Source organism: Rhamphochromis longiceps, linkage group LG5 (genome assembly GCF_057381845.1).
Source record: "Rhamphochromis longiceps isolate RC_006_pf linkage group LG5, R_longiceps_female_GT1.1, whole genome shotgun sequence".
Lineage (NCBI taxonomy): Eukaryota > Metazoa > Chordata > Actinopteri > Cichliformes > Cichlidae > Rhamphochromis > Rhamphochromis longiceps.
In genome coordinates, this window is record NC_140561.1 from 19,754,112 (window position 1) to 19,774,640 (window position 20,529).

General features: G+C 40.8%; 1 protein-coding gene across 1 annotated transcript; it reads left to right on the plus strand.

Annotated features, from left to right (window-relative positions):
- The first annotated feature begins 5,970 nt into the window (after positions 1 to 5,970).
- On the plus strand, positions 5,971 to 19,970 carry LOC146669813 (fidgetin-like protein 2). Its single transcript, XM_085406434.1, has 3 exons — positions 5,971 to 6,148; positions 6,885 to 7,118; positions 15,552 to 19,970. The coding sequence occupies exons 2-3, from the start codon at positions 7,094 to 7,096 to the stop codon at positions 16,697 to 16,699; spliced, it is 1,173 nt and encodes a 390-aa protein (XP_085262560.1). The 5' UTR covers positions 5,971 to 6,148; positions 6,885 to 7,093; the 3' UTR covers positions 16,700 to 19,970.
- Positions 19,971 to 20,529: the final 559 nt, after the last annotated feature.

Consider the following 20,529-nt stretch of genomic DNA (forward strand, 5'->3'; position numbering starts at 1 on the left):
AGAAATACTCAGAAGGTTTTTCAAACTTCCTCCCTTGTGTAGCACCCTTCCCCCGTGTGAGAATACAGTGTGCACATCTGGAGGTGATCTTGACTGCAAAGGAGTTGCCTGTGGGAAGGAGTATGCGGTTAAAGATGCACTGCGCTCTGTATGCATACATCTAAGTGTCCGTATGTGCCTCAAGGGTGTCATGTGATCTGACTCCCAAATGCTCCTGATTACAAGCAGCTGGCATCGCCTCAGCCACTGAGAGAAGCTTCTGGCTGTGACATGAGGTTGAGGGAAAGAGCTGGACAGGATACTTAAGTTTATTTTAAATGAATCATCAGCTTTCTTAGTTCCCCACAGTGCTTCGAATGTGGTCAGCTAGTCAAACTATACATGACATTTACCCACCATGGAATTTCAGTTCATCTATTTGTGTATTCCATTTATTATTATCATCTCACTGGTGCAATTTAATTAGAGGTGAAAAACTAGTTTAGCCTCAATGCCCTTTCTTCAAGACTTAAGCATTCATATAAAGTCTTTGTGTCTGGATGAAGGTCCTTGTTTTTGTGAACAAGAACTGAAGAAACATCCTGAATGTAACATTTGGCTTTTCGGCCTCGACAGAAAAGCCAAATGTTGAATAGTGAGCTTCATTTGAAATGAATACATCTCAGTATAATGCAGTAATTTGTCAATGTGTGTGTTTACTGCTGTGTTTTGTTGTGCATTATTCATTTAATCATAAACATGCCCACTTTCTTACTTAGATGTAAAAACTATTCGAATCCCATGCCCGTACAGTAACTGGGAAACTGCAAATGTCATCTGCTTGTCTGGCATGCTTAAGAAGAAACCAGCAGAAAGAATGACAATCATCTTGGTTTCTTCTAACCTAATAACAGCGAACACTCAGCTGCTAACTTCTAACATGCACGGATTGTTGGAGGTAACTTTTCCTTGGTACAAACTGTGAAATACATGTTCACAGACAAAACTGTTGGTCTTTGAGCTTGTAGCTTGAATAAGATCTGACCAAAGCGATGGTGTGTTTGGATTTTCTTCTTCTTTCTCTCTCTTTCTCTTTGAATCACTGAGCTGTTGTCCCCTTTTCTCACTGAACAGAGCTGGCTCTCAGCTTGTCCCTCCTCTCCATCAATCTCTGTCATAAATCTGTCACACGGGGAGAAAGGGAACTGCTGAATACAGATTTGTCAGCAATTAATCTAACCTCTATTACCAGACTTGGATATTGTGTCCTCTATGCCAGAGAACAATAAGCCACTCCAACACTGAGCGCTGTGCTGCATGTGTGTGCGGTGTGCAGTCTTGTGTCTGTCTGTTTGTGCGAGGCAGGGTAAGAAAACAGCAGTTAGCTTCCTTCAGTTAGCTGGTATTTTTAAACACTATGAATAAAATTCCTCTTTTGCCCTTGTTTTCAATTTCTAGACTGACTCAACTCAGGAGGGTTGTTAAAAAACTTTACACCTTTACACTTCTTTCAAGAAAAAACAGAACAATGAATGCCTCTGTCAGAAAGTTAGAGCCTCTAACTGTAATCTTCCAATTGAAATTACTGGAAGAGCAATGTTATTTAACCTTAAAGAGACACTACTCTGAGCATAAGGCTAGCTAACTGACACCTTGCAGAAATAGAGAATCCGGCTTTAGCCGTGTTTTCGGGGCCTAAATCTGTGTATACAGTCACATATGTTCTTTATGGGGTTGAAGCACTAGTTTCCCACAAATGAAAATTACATTTTGAGGTGAAGACATTGTTGGGGTGGGTCTATTAGAGTTTAAGTAAGTGTACTTGGCATAAATTCAAGTTAATTAATAAATCCTCTGAATACTTAAGCAGGCCCATTGCACTCATTATCATATTCCCAGATGAGAAAGTCAGGCAGTTAAAAACTGAACACATTAAAAATGTTACCAGCAGAATAATTATACGCAGCTCTGTATATATAATATAACACATGCTTGTCTCCAGATTTTTGTGTGAAACTAAATACATTTATAACTCCAATATGTTTTATAGACTTTGTGTAGTACATGGGTGTAACTACTACCATCTAGCTATCTATCTATAGATACAACATCTCTGTACACCATGATAGTGGGTTTGAAATCAAACAAGATGTGATTGAATTGTGAATTTTAGGTTTTGCATATCATGAATTGTTTAGGAATCACAGCTATTTTTATAGAGACATGTATTTTCAGAGGACAAACTAAGGTAATTTTAACTATAAAACTATATTTTTCTAGAACTGTTGAGGCTCTTTCAGCAAAGTCTAATCTGGTCGTCTCATTCTTTGGTGTATGCACGGGTTTGCACCTTGTTGTGAATCCCCTGTATTTGCATCCATGGATCATAATTGTAGACTTTAACAATGATACACCCAACTCCATACGACTGTTTTTAGACTTGGTTAGATGTGATTTTTTTTCATCATCATCGTGTAGTTGTCTTCTGCGGTCTTTCTGAGTTTTAGGAGTTTTGGAGCTGGCTAGTGTTTTCAATTTATTTTCTTAAAGAATACACCAAATAATTTATTTGGCCACTCCACTTTCTCCACTTTATTTTGGTTTTTAGCCTTGGGTGTCCCCCCCTTATTTGCTCTGGCATCTCTTTGGATCTCATATTGACACTTCCAGTAAAAAGATGCCAAACACTTGGAATTAACCCAGATCTTCTATCTGCTTGATTTGCCATGAAATAACAAGGAAACAGGGTCTCTGAAAATTAGGGTATGAAAGTAAAGGGGTTCTTGCCGTACATGTCGCACCTTTGAATTAAAGCTGAAAACCTGTACTTTCATCTCAAACATTTCCTTCATAGAGTTTATCTGTTTATCATGAAGCCTACTGTGTCCTGGTCTGTACTCATGTCAGCAGAGTGATGTAGGTGCAAATGACTAAAATAAACTACAGGCCAGGCCATGTTCGTTTTAACAGAACATCTTACCAGTTTTAAAAGGCTCATTGATGTGTTTTACTAATATCTAACAGTAAGCTATATAATCTTTGGCTATGCAGGCAGCATTTATCAGTAGGATGAATTTGCTGTTGGAATTTGACCTTTTTTTGTGGGATTTGTCAGAATCAAGAACGTTCAGATTCAAGCACTGTACTGAACTGACATTGACGTCTTCTGTGTGGGAGACCACAATACACACATTTCCTGTTCTTTTTCCAAAGATTTCCTGTTCCTGTTTTGCCCTTTCTCTCTCTCATTGTCTCATAATTCACCCTTCAAATCATTTGCGAACATGGGTATGCTTGCAGGGGTTAAGCGTTTTGAAGGTACACATTTAACAACAAGTGGGCCAATTATGGCTGCGCATTTTTTTCACCCTTAACTCCATAAACTCCTACAGCACTTTCATCCACACAAGCACAAACACACGCACATACACAAACACAATTATAATTGCTGGGACAGTTCACTGGAGCAGTGGGTCAGTGCTCAGCTGCTAGAGACAGAATTAGAGCGGCAAACAGCTGAGCTTCTCTAGGGTGCTATCATGTGACCTATCCCACCCACAGGAGCAAAGCAGCTCTGGGTTAGAGTTACCAATAATTTCCAGAATGGCTGTTACGCGTGTGAGTGGAAATCTGTCTTCCTGTGTACATTGTGCACCCCAGTTATATGGGGATTTTTCTCTCCTTTGTTTCCAAAAGTAAATGTTTTCTCAAACTTGCTGATAGCCATTGTGTTCAGCTGTCATTAGCACACTTTTTGCTCTTTGTCCCTCCTGCTTTTCCTCATAGCCTGCTTTAGGTTGTGTGGCTAAATGTAGATGTTTTCTGGATCTAATGAGAGGCAGCATCTTGGGTTTGTTACACTACGGTGAAAATGTATCAAACAGTTTCTGTAATGAAAAGAACTGCACAACTGGAATTTTTTAGGTGTATTGTTTCCTGACATGTAAAATAACAGCATGGCCTTTTTTCAGTGTCTGTCAGCAATGCAGGTAAGGGGGAAAGAGCTGAGTGCCGCACTAGCAATTACTGCTCTGAGTCAGGCAGTGAAAGGCCTGTATCTCCACTCCTATCACTAGCAGGATTTTAACCCAATACTCTGGTATTGCCACACCATGCCTTTCTACAGTTGCTATAAGGAGAAGGAAAGGTAATACTTAAAACAAGATCCTTGTAATAAGCAGTAATTAATAAGTCATAAGCTGCTTATAAGTGAGTCTGAGCTCTTCAAAGCATGATTTGGACCAGGACACTCAGGCCTAATTTAATCTTTTTTTAAGGGATTTTCTTTGTATTAATTTGTATATTGTCTTTTCTTAACATTATGTACTGCTCCAGAGGACAGAGCCATGAAAATGATTTCTAACTGTATAGGAATGTGTTTATTAACCCTAGTAAAACATTGTTACTTTAACTCAAGCTACTGCGTAAAAGCATAGCTGAGTGTTAATAGGGGCATACCTAGTTAATACATGTATTGTAAAGTATTTATTATTTATATTACTGCTATTTATTAACATTTTGACTATGGATACAAAAGAAAGTTTGTGTTCAAAAACTGTTTTCCACAGTCTCTTTATGCATTGGAATAAAGTAAAATAAGAAAAATGAAATAAAAGTTTCTTAATAAAAAGAATGAGAAGAACAAAACATCTCAGTCCTGATCTCATGCTTTGGGGTCCACCATTTATGATTAATAGCATTCCTGAGCATCACGGACAGAAAGGGGAAAATCGTAAATGTAGAAGTTCACTGTACAACAAATTAAACTGAATTTAGCTGTATAAGCCCATAAATACAACCCATAGTTGTTGTTTTTCACTAATTACCTCTTCACAGCCATATTAGTTGTTGGGTTTTTTTAAGTACAGAAATAAATGGATCAAATTCCCTTGTTGCAGTGATATATGATATATGATCCTCACTTTGGTCCAAAGGTCTGACTTGACCATCTTTATTGTAACAGTGCTGAGATCCATCAGTCTCACTTCATTTTTAGTCATCATACTGAAACTAGTTCTGATCGGACTGTGAGCACCTTGTTACCTATCGCAAGAACCTTAATATAAAGTGTTACTGAAGGGAAACTGTCTGTTTTGTTTTGGGATTATGCTCTAAAAAGATTGAAGTAAGTTTGTCCTGTGTACGGCCATCCTCTGAAGTGCATCTCCCACATGTCACATTGCTCATGTGGTTACTGCCTCACAACCAAAAGAGAAGAGGTAAGCCCTGCAGGGTTTTAGAGGGTTTTCCAACACCGTACCATGAGTGGAGAGTGTTCAGTGAGACAATATTACAAACAAAACTATGTCTGCACATTATAACCATGTTGATAAATTACAGTTGAAGAAATTAACTCACTTCTTGGCCAAAGGTTTGAGGCCAATGTGGAGGTCGTTTGCTGCCGTCCATGCATGTGTGCAGGCTACTGTGTGAATGTGTGTATTTGTGTATAGTGGGGGGATGGTGTGCCAGAGGAATTAGGTAATACTGACATGGCCATTTCAGCCCCCACCTTACAAACAACACTAAGATCAATGTACCAGATCAATAAAAGTCATTGGCAATAACTGAACTTCTCATGTGATCAGTGAAGGAGAAAATTCAATTTTTTTTGCACATCTGCATGTGTCCCAACATGCCCATTCATCAGACTGAAGGTTTGTAACCAAAAGCATGCAGCCACCCATGCAAGTCTTATCAATCCTCCAAATCCGCACGTGCAGAAATGGTACATGTGCACTCAGGCAGAGACACACATAGACGCATGCACACACACCGCAGGGGGGGAAATAGGCTCTTCTCTGACACTGCATGATTGGTCACTTTTTCCCTCTCTCTCCCTTCCTGCTGAAATAGTTTTAACAAAAGAGAAGGGAGACGGAGGGGGAGGGGTGGCGTGCTTGGGGGAGGGGATGCGTGCGCTGCTCTGTTGTCACCAGGCGAGGGAGAGCGAGGGCGGGGAGGGGGGCGAGCTGGAGGGCGAGCGAGGGAGTGTAGGAGAAAAGGATAGGATCCCAGAAGAGGCTCAAACACACTGACACACACATACACACACACACATGCACACATACGCAGAGAGAGAGGGCGAGAGACCTTCTGTTACAATTTGTGGAGTAGTGGATTACTTCCCAAACTGAAACACTCATCGGGCAAATCCAGGCATGGTCAGGTCTGTAACCATTTACGCACTTATTAGGAAAAAATAGATTTTGGTTTCCCTTCAGCAGTAATGACAATGTTTCCGCTGCTGCCTGCACATTTCGGTCCTTTCTGATGTTCTCTCTTTTCCTTACGGTAAATGTCGTGATTTTCGTTTTTACTTAGATTACTTCAATTTATCTTCCATCTTTTCCCCTTGTCTTCATATGTATTAAACTCTAATTAGCTGGCCTTCTGTGTCGACTGTTTGGTGCCTGCTTTAAGTGCGTGCACTTTGGACGCATTTTTTGCCCTAAATTTCCTTGAACTATTCAGCATTAGAGAGGGCAGCATGGAGTTCTCTTTCCTCTGTTGGTTTGCAGTTTTATAATGAAAACCGTGCTTTACCGTCTTGTAGTCACAGGGTAAAGCGCTGTGTCAGTGTTCGACTTTCAGTCTCTCTTGTGCGCTTGTGTCTGTGCGCACAGCTAAGGAAAGAACCAGAAAAGCAAGCGCAATGAAAATACATGCAAAGCTCATTACCACTCAATAACAGCTTACATGACAACAAATATTTTACTTTTTTTGTTAGAAGGTTTGCAGTAAAATAAACGAATATTAATATTGCTCTACGGTGTAAGCGAGTAAGCATGACTTTTATTTTTAATTATCATTATTTTCGTAAAATCTATTAGAATCAAGCGACAGCAATTAAACCAGGACAAGGTGTCTGCTGGCTCTGACACTGACTTGTTTGCATTCTTCAGGTGGCAATGTGTCAGAGTGGTGTTGAACTATGAGATGAACCATGAAGCAGTACAGGAGGCCACTCACTAGCCTTTACCAGCAGCAGTACAGCCAAAAGCAGCAGAAGCAACAGCGGTAACCCAGGAAGACCCTGAAGCATGCAGCTGGGCCCTCACTAGCACCAAGTGGACCTGGTCCTCTCCTCTTCACCTGGGACCAGGGCTGCAGAATGCTCAGTCCTGTCACCCCATACAGTAAGTCTTTAATTTTTTTGGTTTGCATTTGGGAGACACTTATTGGATGAATGCATCATGTTGTACGTGCATACCATGCTCCAGTTCTGCTTGAGTTTGTTTTCCTGTACACATTCTTCTTCAGGCCCCTCTTTTGTCCAGAACTCATCTCCTGTGGATATGCAGTGGGAAGCGAATTGCTGGGGTGAAGGGAGGGGGATCTCTTGAGCAGTCATGTTGAGAAGGCAGATACCCTGAAGCCTTTAACAGCTGAGTCTCCAGGCTTTGCATTGAGGAATTTCACAGAAAGTGTTCAGACACTGTTTTTTGAGACCAAACAGACAGCAGATGTTTGTCTTTTTAGAAACGCCACACATATTTTGCAGAATGAATGTGTGCTTGAACAGGCTTTAGGTCTCAGGTTTAGGGCAGTACACATGTTCAATCTGAATAAACTCCAGTTGTATTTTTACCAGACGTGGTAAAGAGTTGACACATTTGGAAGGCATTTCCACAAAATACTTGTTTGTTACTTGAGTATGTAAAAGCAAAATATATTCAGATCATGTAAACATGTCACAGAATAGCCCCTCCCTTACTCATATGTGTACTGATTATGCGAGGTTCCTATCTAGACTGTTAAATATACCTGTATTGACTGACCGGCTTATTGATCAGGACCAGCTTTAACAGGATTACAACACTAACCTGATTGGAATAATGCAACAGGGATTTACCGCTGGATGTTTTGTGTATTCTAAAGCAACTGCACAGAGAAGCAGCAGCTAACAAACAGCAAAATGTCACGATACTTCGTCTCTGACGTCTCGCGAGGCACAACGATGGGGCTGTCTGTGTAGAAAGAAGCTCTGGTAACATCTACGTGTCACATTCCTTCCTCAAAAGCAACTCACAGCAGTGTGTCAGTTTTCTACTCATAGAAACTAAACACGCTCACATTCTGGCATTTTATTTTTTACTCCCAACCGCACCACCTCCAGTCACGTGTCACACACACTGACAAATTTCAGATCAATTCCCAAACACAAATAAGGAAACAATCACAGCTCGTTAAGGTGTGGGTGACTGCGATTGTTTGTCCTTAATGATGATAATGTGAGAGTGATGAGCGGCGTTAGCGCGTTTTAGCCGCCCGTTACCAGGGTGAAGCAGTTCTGTGAATGAAAGCCAGATCGTTAGTAACCTGGTGTCAACAGCCTCTCATTAGTGCTGTTGTAGTGGGGCGCATAAACATCACCCTCTGTCTCCACACGCATGCATCAGCCCTGCTTAATAATCGCAAAAGCTTGTTAAAAGAAAGTGCAACAAGCCGCGGCTCCTTATTAGGTGTTATAGTGTAGATGTGCGGCGCCGGTGGGGAAAACGACAGAGAAAGAGCAAAGTGAAGGACAGATGGAGAAGATGTAGAAGGAGGGACTGGTCAGCTGCAGCCTGATATATGAGTGGACACAATAAGCAAAGAGGGGCCAGGCCAACCTCTGCCACATGTGAGTGTGTGAGCTTAGAGGAGTGGGGGAAGGGAAACTGACCACACAGGCTGGGACACAGAGTCTGGTCTTTGCTATTGCGCAGATAGCAGGAGGGATAGGAAGAATGAACAAAATGCGAGTGAGAGAAAAGAGAAATTAAATGAGAGGGAACGGAGGATTCAAATGATCGAGCTGAAACCAGCTGTGTCGTGATTCAGAGATCAAACTGTGTCAAACTCTGTGGTTGGCATAGTTTGATCTTCTCATTTGGCTTTGGAGCTTTCAAATAGCTTTCAGGTTAGGGATGTTTAAAGTCTGAATCAGACCTGGTACAGTATTTGATTGGCTGACAGCAGCATGGCCTGGTGTAGTGTGCAGGCCTGGAGAAAAGGGGGAAGGGGAAATAAAAGGAAGAGAGAGGGAGGGAGGGTCTTCTCCTTCCCACTGACTGCACACCCAGTTTTTTTTTCTTGGTCAGTGCTCACAGGACTATAACACTAATTTATACCGTTAGCTTGAAACACAGGGATATATGGGTAAAGTGCGTGCATTTCATTGTTCATCTCAGCTGGCGTGACATTCTCCTTGTAAACTCGTATACCGTTTCTCCTCTGATGTGTATTGATCTTGGCAGTGGCATGAATCAACTTCTAACTAATACAAATCACTCAGTAATGTGCAAACAGGCTACAAGGTCATTTGTCAGCACTGTAAGGAATCACGTTCTCTCTTTGTGTTTTCTCCCTCGCTTCCTTTAGCCTGGGAATAGACAAGGCGTGCTGAGTGCATGGAAAGGATATGTGCTTTGTAAATAGATCTCAGGTTAGATTCCTGGCATTCCAGCAGCTTGACTCAACCAATGACCGAGAGTCCATCTGCGTGCTGGCCAGCTGAAGCTGAACCCTCCATGGAAAAAACACAATATAAGACTGTAGTTTGCTGCAGCTTGTGTGTGTGCATTTTTGTGTGTGTGTATTTTTGTGTGTGTGTATTTTGGATTTTCCGTCTTCAGGGGGTGTCTTTGTTTATTGTGGGTGGACTGAAAGCACTTACAGAGACCCTACAGCTGCAGAAGGGTGATTTTTGTGTCCACTCTCCATCCAGCCAGTCACCCATCTCTTATTCCTCACAACCCCCTAAATCTCATTTCAGCTAGCCCCTTCCCCCACATATACTTCCATCTAATTAACCCCTAATTACTCATACTGACCATGCAGTGGACTGGGAGTCAAGCTAGCCTCCACTGACACACAGAGTTGCAGAATTGCAGAAAAGAAAAATTCAAGCAGTTTTGTCAGAGTTTTTGAAATGTACAAGTCATTATAATAGTCACATCCAAATTAGAGCACTGAAACTGGTTCCGGTGGTGGTTGTTGATGGCTGGGGACCATTTATTCAAAAAAGCAATGCGGCTGGAGTTTATAGGCATCCAGTCTTAGTGACCACTCAAAGCAGGTGAGAGAACAAGTTACATTTTAACTGTGCATAGATGCGTTTCTATACACTTTAAGCACTCATCTGTCTCAGATTAGAATCACCTTATGTGTTTGTCTTTGGCTGTCTTTAAACACACAGCACACATGATTACACACTGATGCAAGGCACATTTTTCTGTGTAGTGAACTCTGAGTTCATGTAGTACACAAGCATAGGGGTTGAGGGTCAGTGCGTTTTTGTGTGACTTGACTTTTGCACATATTCAACTCTGTATATTTTATATATTTTATTATTATTATTATTATTATTATTATTATTTTTTTTACTATTTAATTTGTAAAAATGTGTATACACACACACACACACACACACACACACACACACACACACACACACACACACACACACACACACACACACACACACACAGGAAAATATTTAGTATACACATCCAGAAATGCATACACTATTATATATTGTACATATATTTATTAGTTTCAGGTTGGCCATTCTTGTATTTTGCTCGTTTGTGTTGTTGTGTTTGCACATCTCTGTTGCTTGTGGGGCTCGCACACAAGAATTTCACTCGCATGTGCTGTGCCAGTGTGCCTGCACATGTGATGTGACAATAAAAGTGATTTGATTTGATTTGATTTTGATTTGACTTGACTTCCTGCTTTCAGTCAGTTTCATTGTCTCTTATTGCAAAGACATGTAAACACAGGACTTGAGTGGGGTGTCATAGTAACAGCAATTTAGTTTGCAAAAGATTTCTGGTTGCATGCACCTTTGAACATAAGAGTCAGCGTTTCCTGCATGCATAGCAGTTAACTTTGTTTTCCTGTTTTTGAGTCATCTCAGAAATGTTCTAGCCAGCTTATTATCGGGAATATTAATATTATAAAGTAGATCTAGTCTGTGTATCGACATGAGCCAGACTTTCATGTCATTTTCAAAGTGGGCTTGAGCAAAAGCTCTTCAGGCTTTCTGGAGGTTTTGTAAAGTTTTTCTTTGGGCATGGGCTGCTTTTTCACTCATTTTCAGTCCAGTCCTTGGGCCTGAGCATTTTCAGAGGAATGTTTCTTTGTTTGTTTAGGCACTTAACACTGACCTATGAATCGTTCGGTCATAAAAAGGCACCAAACTCAAGGAATGAACCAGTGTTGTGTCTATACTTATTAAACAACTTCAAGAACTGATTTTAAATTCTATCTATAGTCACTTTGTTGCAAGCAACCTGCAATAAAAATCACATCATTGTTCCAATTTCTTTAGTTAAACCTGCAAAAATGTCAAAGATAAAAGAGCCAGGCATAAGATTTAGGCATAAGTATTTTTACAGGCCTTGATGGAATTATGAACATCAGTGAGAAGCTTTGAATGTCCTGCAAGAAGAATGGAGAACTTTTCCTGAAGATTACTTAAAGAAATTCTGTTTCCAGTAGCAGAACACCAACAGAAATTTGCATAGTAAGAAGTTAGAGTAAAAAATAAACAGGAAAAAGAGAATATGCATAAATATAGCAAATATATACCTATATAAATACAGAATATATAAATAAGCAATGAAATATACTCATTAACCCTTTCGCGCATTGTGGTCACTACATTGGACAGTTATTCAAAGGCTGTTTTCTTGTATTTGTGTCAGTGTTGAGGGCATACTTGCACATAAACCACTACATTGGACACTTATGTGTCACTCCATACAAAATTCAAAGGTCAAAACACATGTTGTCCAGCTTTAAGTGGACATGGAACAAACTCTTTGAAAAGTATGTGTTTCAAAAATAAAGTTCAAGAATCTTTTTTTTTTTTTTTTGCCTAAATATGAATAAAAATACTTTTTTCCTGATGTAGCTGCCATATGTTATTAATTTGGAAAATTATGAAGAGATGAAAATGAAAAATAACTATGAAGTTATTTTGAAAATGTAATGTAAAGACTTGTGTTATGTTATGTTGTGAAAGTTACCGCCAGGATTGAGAGTGAGTTTGCAAGTGATGCTTCTTTAATTCTTGGAGCTGACTGTTAGCTTAAACACGCGCTAACGCTCCCATAAGCCTCATGTGCTCTAATCCATCATTAACTCAGGTACTTTTCTCAGTCTGGTTCTTGACAGACGGACTCACCTGTTAACTCTTCATCTTCTCATCTCAGGGGGATCTTTCCATGTCTTCAGGTTTTAAATTCCTTTTGCCAAAATTGGTGAAGGTTCCAGAAATAGTAGATCACCGCGCTCAAATGAGCCTTGGCTAAATTATAGAGCCAGTGGTGGAGATGTCGTTAGAGAACTAGACTGAAGACAACATGGAAAAATGGTTGCCACATGCCTGCAATCAGTATGATCAGTGAATACCACACTGATGGCCACCACTATATGTCATTGATGTTGGCCAGCTATGAATTTATATGAGAATAATTCCATGAAGCCATTTCATTTTTTAAAAAATGCCAAAAATCTCACATTGCAGATTATCTTCACACATATGTCAGTAATCTTGTTTAATAGTTTTATATGTAATAAAGAAAAATGCAGTATTGAGCTGGAAGCTTTACAAAGCGGGACACAGATTCTCAGTGGGATTGGCAAAAACAACCATCCATCCTCTTCCGCTGATCCAATATAGGATCATAGGATCCTCTCTGAGCTGTTGTTCAGTGAGAGCCATGGTAGCCCAGAGTATTTTCAGATGTGAGAACACAAATGACACACACTGTCCCCTGCTCTGTGCTACATATGAGAAAGGACAACCTATGGAGTTTTTCCTTCCCCTTCTCACCAAGTGCTTGCTCATACAATATAAAGCGGTTGAGGTGACCATTGTTGTGATTTGGTGCTATATAAATAAAATTGAATTGAATTGAATTAAACTGAACTGATTGTATTTGCACTTCCCATTTGCACTAGTGCTTTTGTAGTGTTGAGCCTACTGTGAGCAGTTTCTTATAAACTCCTTCTATGCAGACATAAATCAAACACTGGGTCATATTTCTTTTTTTTCCTTTTGTTTCTTTTAGCTGTTCGTCTGCCATGAAATCAGAAATTGGTTGTAAATTTCCTTTGGATTTATCAAATATTTTAAGCATGCAAGTAACATATAGTTTGTTCACATTGAAAAAAGACAAAGTGAAGTAAAGTCTAAGTAGACACAAAGGAAAATGAAGAGCTCACATGTTGAAAATAAAATAAATGGCAGCTTATGATGAAGCAGCTCAAGAAATAAGCAATCGTTAAGTACAGTATACTAATTAGCATGTAATCGAGTAGTTGTGCTCTCTTCAGCTAAGTTCTTGTCAGTTCAACTAGTGCAAACCTGCTAAAGAAATCAAGCACAAAATATCTGTCTCTCTATTAGGTAACTATAGCAATTGCTCACATTTTTCCAATAAATCTAATTGAAAGTTTGCCATCGAGGAGCATCAAGATTATGAATTCAAATACGACAAAGTGGAGATCTCGGTAGAGCCGTTATCAACACACATTTATAAACTTTTCACACTTGTGGTTCTGTTAATGTGAATGACCTTAAAAACATGACAGTAACAAACACCCCGGAAACATGTTGTAACGGTGGACCCAAGAAATACCAGCCGGAGCGACTTTGACAATGCAGAAACCTTTTATTAAACTCGGGGTAACGTGGACACATATACTCCGCGCTCTCTTTCTCTGCTGTCACCTCCGTCTCCGTCTGTCACTGCCAACACATAAAGAGACACAATCACTGTCAGATCCCAGCACACCTGTTCACCCCGCCCCTGCGCCGCCCCGGGAGCTCACTGCGTCACGCCTCCTCTGCAGCTGGCCAAGGACCACACCCACGCCACACATGTCATGAGGGCTTCTTCCTCACAAGTGCTCTTTTTTTATCCCTTAATCTCCTTCAGATACATTTTGGGGGATTTGATGTTGACATGAAAGACTGAGTCATTCATTGGCATTGTATAGAAATATGGAATATCATTCACAACACAGCAGGCACAGAGGCTTAGACGACCCCTACTCCCTTGGGGCTTGTGAAATACTATTTAAAAACCCACACTCAGAACTAAACAGAATACGAGTCTGTCTAGTGTACAGGTGTATGACTAATAATTCTCAGGGTTAGGTCAAGTTATTTTGTTTAGGTAGGTTTTGATGCCTGTGTTTGCTGTTTTGAATGTGTAATGTTTTTGTGCACCGTGACGGGTCAGAATTCCCTGGAGCGTGGGGATTTCTCAGCTCAAGGGTGGAGCTTGTGCCAGACAAGAGCACTTGCTATCCCTGGAATGGATGAGAGGGATTATTAGGCTGAAGGATCATTTAATTTAGGGATCAACGTGTGGACCGTTTAGCGACCCATCTGGTGGTCTGTGTGGACATATGACCCAACCTGGTATAATCCACTTGCAGACAGTTTCAGACCAGACATGAGTGAAAACCTAAATAAATTACAGAAGTTCATTTTTAAGCAATACATTGCACAGAAATGTCAGATGTAGCAAACATGATACAAATCAAAACCTGCATATGCAAACTGATATATAATTTATTTTTTAAAATTTGTTAGATGTTCACTAAAATACAGTTTCACAAAATTAGAGTTTTTCTTGCAGTTACTTCATGGTTCAGGTTTTACACAGCAGAAACTATTATCTTGTTCCAACATCTCCATTAGACTTTCTTCGAACATTTAGACTGTGATAACTTGATGTGACACAACAAGTAAATGGCCAGTGCCCGTAGGATGGTACCATGTTTGTCCAGTACTGTATATTGATGCAGTATCAGAAATCAATAAAGCTGTCCAGTGGTTGCAAGGAAGCCCCTCTGGTCAAAGCCTGGGTTCAGGACACTTTAGTAATACTCTGCAATGTGTGGAATGTCAGCTTAATGCCAGTTCAAAAAGACAAACCCTGAGCCACTAAACCAGCGGATTACTCTGTGCAAATGTGCGTGTGTAATCAAAAATCTGTCATTTTTCACTCATCAGTCAGTCACTTCACTAATGACACACACTTCAGTGTCCATAGATGCTAGTGGGACAGTCTCTGTGTAATTTGGAGAAAAGCTAGTCTACCTCTCCCCCCCCCCCCTCGTCCAGCAGACCCCTGAGGTTTGGGCCGAATTAGATCACACGCTTGGTGGGGGTGGCTTTGTGGGCTAAGAGACTCAAAGAGAAAATACAATGGCCCCAATGTGAGAGAGACGAAGGCAGAGGGCAGTGTGCAGGCTGATAGAGGCTTATCGCCGTGGAGACCAGGCTGGGGGCTATGTTGGTAGCTTCTCATACAGATTAGAGCAGTTGGCCTCCGCCTGGTAGAGACTGTTTAGAAGGACATGGGCTAAGCATTGACAAAACTGTGGAAAAGAGCCAGCGTTGCAAGGTGATTATGAGGGCAGATATAAGATCTTGTCTTCTTTAGAAGAAATTGGAATCCCTGTGAAGAGCTAAATACCATAAAGTAGGTGTAGAAATGTTATCTGATCAGGGTTATTATTCTGAGATTATGTGAAATAACATCTTTGTTCTTGTTTGTCAGGTTTGTTAAAGATGCACTGGTCTCCGGAGCACGCCGCCCCTTTAACTCAGTGGCCTGAACAGCACTTAGATGTCACCTCCACCACCTCGCCACCGTCTGCCCACAAGCACGACCCCTACGCTACAGGTCCTCGCCGAAGCTACGCCCCTACAAGTTATCCTTGGGCCAGTGACGACATATCAGCCCTTAGTGCTTCTTCTCTGCTCAAGCGCTACGCTGAGAAGTACTCAGGCCTGGACCGCCCTGCTACGGGAGCTTACGCAGAGCATGGGACTTTCTTAAAATCAGACTCTGAGCCCTGGACTCTGGCTCAAGGCATGGACTGTTACCCTGGACTTGAGGCACTCACTGGCACCAAGGTGGCCCCTGCCTCTGTGGGGATCCCGACTACAGGAAGTGTAACAGTGGTGAGCAGTAATTTGGCCCCTGAGCCAGGCTTTAGTGGTGCTGGCTCGTGCAATGCTCCATCATCTCAGGAATACCCTCCTGCTTACAACAGCACCTACTTGTCTTCAGGATACTGCCCTCAGCCCAGTGCAGCACTCCCACCAACCCCTCTACACTCTTTGCAGGCTCCACCTACTTTAGTGTCCAACTACAGCCCTAGCCCACCTGTCTACAACTACCCCCCAGGGTGCTACCCCCAAACCAGCCTGTCCTCGGGATACAGCCGCCCCAGTGCGTCCTACCTGCCGTCTGGGATTAGCGCTCCCACTCCTCTGGCCCCTAGGCCTACCATGGTGGGGGGGACTTACAACTACCCATCTCACAGCCTTGGAGGGACGCTCGAGACAGGTGTACCTCTGAAACGCAAGGCCTTTGAAATGACAGAGGAACGACAAGAGGGAGCAGAGGTGGAAGGATCTCGCTATAGAAAATATGGCAACGGGAACAGTCACAACAAAGCTTCCGACAACGGGCATGGCAATGGTTATGATATGAGTGTGCCCGCCTCAGATGCACAGTCTTTCAAATCTGGAAAGCCCCTCATATCACCCCCTTACGTCAGGGCAGGGGAGTACAGCCCGCCATCAGGCCTAGCAGGAGAGAGTGTATCGGGGGAGCACAGCTTTCCTCAGCAGCAGAGAATGCAGATGAAGATATCTGCATCTCACGCACACTCTGAGGACCCCACTGGAGGGCACTAACAGACCAGGTTGGCATATTGAAGGATTCCCTTGCTCCTTAAAAACCACCCAGGGTTCCTAACCCTGACAGACTCGGGGAAATAACATTGAATTTGTCGATGAAACATTTAATTTCCCTACTACAGGACCGGTGTTTCCTGTACATTAACGTTTTTGTTTATCATGTTTTCCCAAAGATTCACAGAGGCGTTTTGCCCTGTAAGGCTGAGGTCAGTCTTAGGAGTGAGGTTGAGGCATTCGCTACATAGATATCATTAAGACAGTCTAAATGTACGCGTGTCTGTTTCTCTCAGGATCCTATTTATTCCCTTTTCTGCTACTGTGGCAACAGCACTGCAACATTGTTTTTGGAGTTGGTGTAATTGTTTGTGGCCGTTATGTATTTAAAAGGCCTTTGACTGCAATATGCTCTATCGCTTCACAAAAAACCAAAAAAAAAATTAATAATAAAAAAATCATTATGACCAAAAAGTAAAAAGAGCAATAACTGAAGTGGTGAGAATGCCATACTACTTCAGCACAATCCCGACTACACTGCTGGCTGTAAGTCTTTGTGCTTGGCTTTGCCTTGAGAAATGAATGTTTTCAGGTTTCATTTCACTTTTCTTTTGTTTAGATTTTTTTTTTATCTCCATGTTTATGTTTATCTTCTATCCTGGACCTCTTGTCCTCTGATTAATTATTCTCCTTGCTCCCCAACTTACCATTTTTGTCTCATTTATAGATATCAAGCTGCTTATGCTGCGTAATTATGTCATAATATAAATGACGCCACTCTTTTCTTGACAGGCAGTTGACCTCAGAATCAAAATTATGTATTTTTCCTGCAATGTATTAATTTAGAGTTTAGTTGGAATTATGGAATTAAATGGCACTTGCCTTGTGGTCCATGCATCTGCCCATGGCAAGATGGGTGTTTGCTAGCTACACACTACTTTTGGTTGGTGTATGTAGACAGATGTAAAATAGTCCCTACTGAAAACTGGCCACAGTAAAACATTGATGCTTGTTTTTTTTAGGTGTTTTTTGTTTGTTTGTTTGTTTGTTTCTTCTTTGTTTGTTTATTTTGAGCATCACAAGGCCATCGCTATTTAGTCCTATTATTTATAATGCAGAGTTAACAACTGTTGACTCACACCTGAATAATCCAGACTGATGAACAGCACTAGACAACAGAGGGAAAAATACATATATTGGATTTGCAGGTGAACTGTCTTGTTTTTCTTTTTTTTTTTTTTCTTCTTTTTTTGAAGTAGGGAAATACTTTAAATAGCTTTTATTCATGAAAATCCATTGAAAATGTATTTAGCCTTCATAAAGTCGCAGTATGGGTAAATCAAGTATGGCTCAATCATCTTAAAAGCATCTTCTTCACACAGATATTTCTGCTAATCCTTAACCCAACTTTATCTCAGACTGTACAATGGAAAAACATAGATGATTGTACATACTGGGAAGATGTACTCAGTGCAGGTTAGCTACATAAAAGCTCATTATTGCTTCAGTGTGGCTGCACAGGCACGCACGTTGCAGCAGAGGATATATGCGTCTGAGCGAGTGCCTCTTAAAAGTTTTATTCAGCTACATACTTTGTTAAAATTTACCTGCTTGTCGTTAGATTTGACTTCTTTATATGTTTTTCTCTTTACTTTTGCCTGTCAGAAGGATGATTTATCGTGTTATTGAATACTCAGGAAGAATATTGTTACCTCAGAAAGATGAACTACGAATGTATGTTGATACCTTAGGGTGTCGGTGGGGGAGCTTTAATGGAGCGAGATGAAAACGATGCCATGGCTGACACTTCAGGGAAACAATGAACTTTTAAGGCCTTTTAATAGTGTGAACGCACACGTACACATACACATGTACATGCGTTCACACACACACACAAAACACTACATGGTTTCTTAGCTCCGGGAAACTCGAGGTTTTTATATCAAGGCCTGAAATGTTGAATGTAATTCAGATATTTTTTTTAAAGACATGCCATACGTACATCAATGATGTTTTTAGATCTATTTTTTTTCCACGTATAGATGTAAGTCTCCAGTAGGTTTTGGTGGAGAAAATATTGGCATGTCAAGTGTTAGTGTAGTTAGCAGTGGGGAAAAGGAAAAGCACTCCTGATAAACACATATCAAGATGTACACACACTACAGTATATGGTGCATAAGCGATATTTTTATTAAATGTCTTAATAAAGTATCCAGTCACCATTTCAGTATTTTAAAACCACTTGATTCAGCTTGAATTTAGCCCTAACTTCAAGTTGAATTAAGTTGAATACCAACACTGTCAGCGCACTGGGGCTTTGCTGCTCTGCTATGCCACTGATTTATGAACTGTGCCAACCTCTAATTTTAAAAAAAAAAGCCTATTAAATGAACGAATCAGGAAACTCTTACTTCAGTTTTGACCCTTAAGCACCTCTAAACCCAACTGGATAGAGCCACAAGCCACCAGAGTGAAAGTGAAACTCTGGTGTCATAAATTGGCAGAAATGTTCTTAATCACATGCGGTGATTCACAAACAGGTGTGATTGGTCACAACTGGCAGTTTAAAGTAGAAATCTGTTTAAGTGGAAGCAGGAAGGCAAATGAAACATGAGCTTGAGATGTCTAGGTTGTTACAAAGCTAAACTTCAAATCTAAAGTGAATGGATTCCCCTTTAATTTTACTAATTGGAAATTCAGTGTAATTAAAAGCCATTTTAGTGCTTTTTTACTATCTTACTCAGAATGCGGTTTAAGGGGAAAAAGTAGAAGCTCACCAGAAAAGAAATTCAGATTAGGAAAGAGGTGCTAAGTAAATCATGATTTATGCTTACCCCAGGTTTTTACAAGTATTTGGTTACAACAAGTGAATCAACACAGGATGTGCTCTGCATTCAAAAGACACATTGCGGGAAGCATTTGCCTTTTCTTTGTGTTACTCTGATTCAGTGAAGGGGGTGGAGTCAGTGTTGGCGTTCGCAGATGGAAAATCAGACTTCACTGTTATCTTTGTGATTCACATGTACTTTTCTTGTATCTTGTACATTCTCTGTAACCGTTTCTACCTCATGTTGAAGACCTTGTACATGGAAGTATTTATTTCATGTCATTTCACATACCAGTTTAAAGACCAGCGTTTCAAACTGTTGACCTGTTGTAGTCTACCTCACTAGAGACTGTTGTGACATGGAAATGAAGATATTATACCAAAAAAAAAAGAAAAATATTTGAGTTTTCTCTTTTTGTCTGTGGAAATTAAAAATGTTTTAAGGTTTGAATGTACTGATCTTTCACTAAATGATGCTATGATGATGATGGGTTACTGCAGTAAATATACTTACTGGGTTCAATGTGATATTTTAGCCTGGCAGTGGCATATTTCTCTTCGCAAAGTGACATTAAGTTGACGTACAGTTAAAGAAAGTATTGGCTCGGAAAAAGCGTCTGTAGAATAACCAAAATGTAAAGGATAATAAGCTGCAGTCACGCCGCAACCCTGATATAGAAAAGCAGAAGAAAATGGATGGATGGGTCATACGACCACCACCAGTGTAAAGAAAGCACTGATTCAGGGTGGGATGGAGCCATGTTTTTATGTTGTTTACGCCAAACTCTGAATCTACCATCTGAATAAGACCAAATAACATTTTTTTCCCATCTTCTGTAGCTTCAGATGCCTGTTCTGAGCTGACACATGGTGGTCTTTTGCTGGTGTAACCCATCAAGATTCGATGAGCTGTGCATTCAGAGAAGCTCTTCTGCATACCTTGGTTGTGGTTATTTGAGTTACTGTTGCCTTTCTATCAGCTCAAAGCAGTCTGGCCATTCTCCTC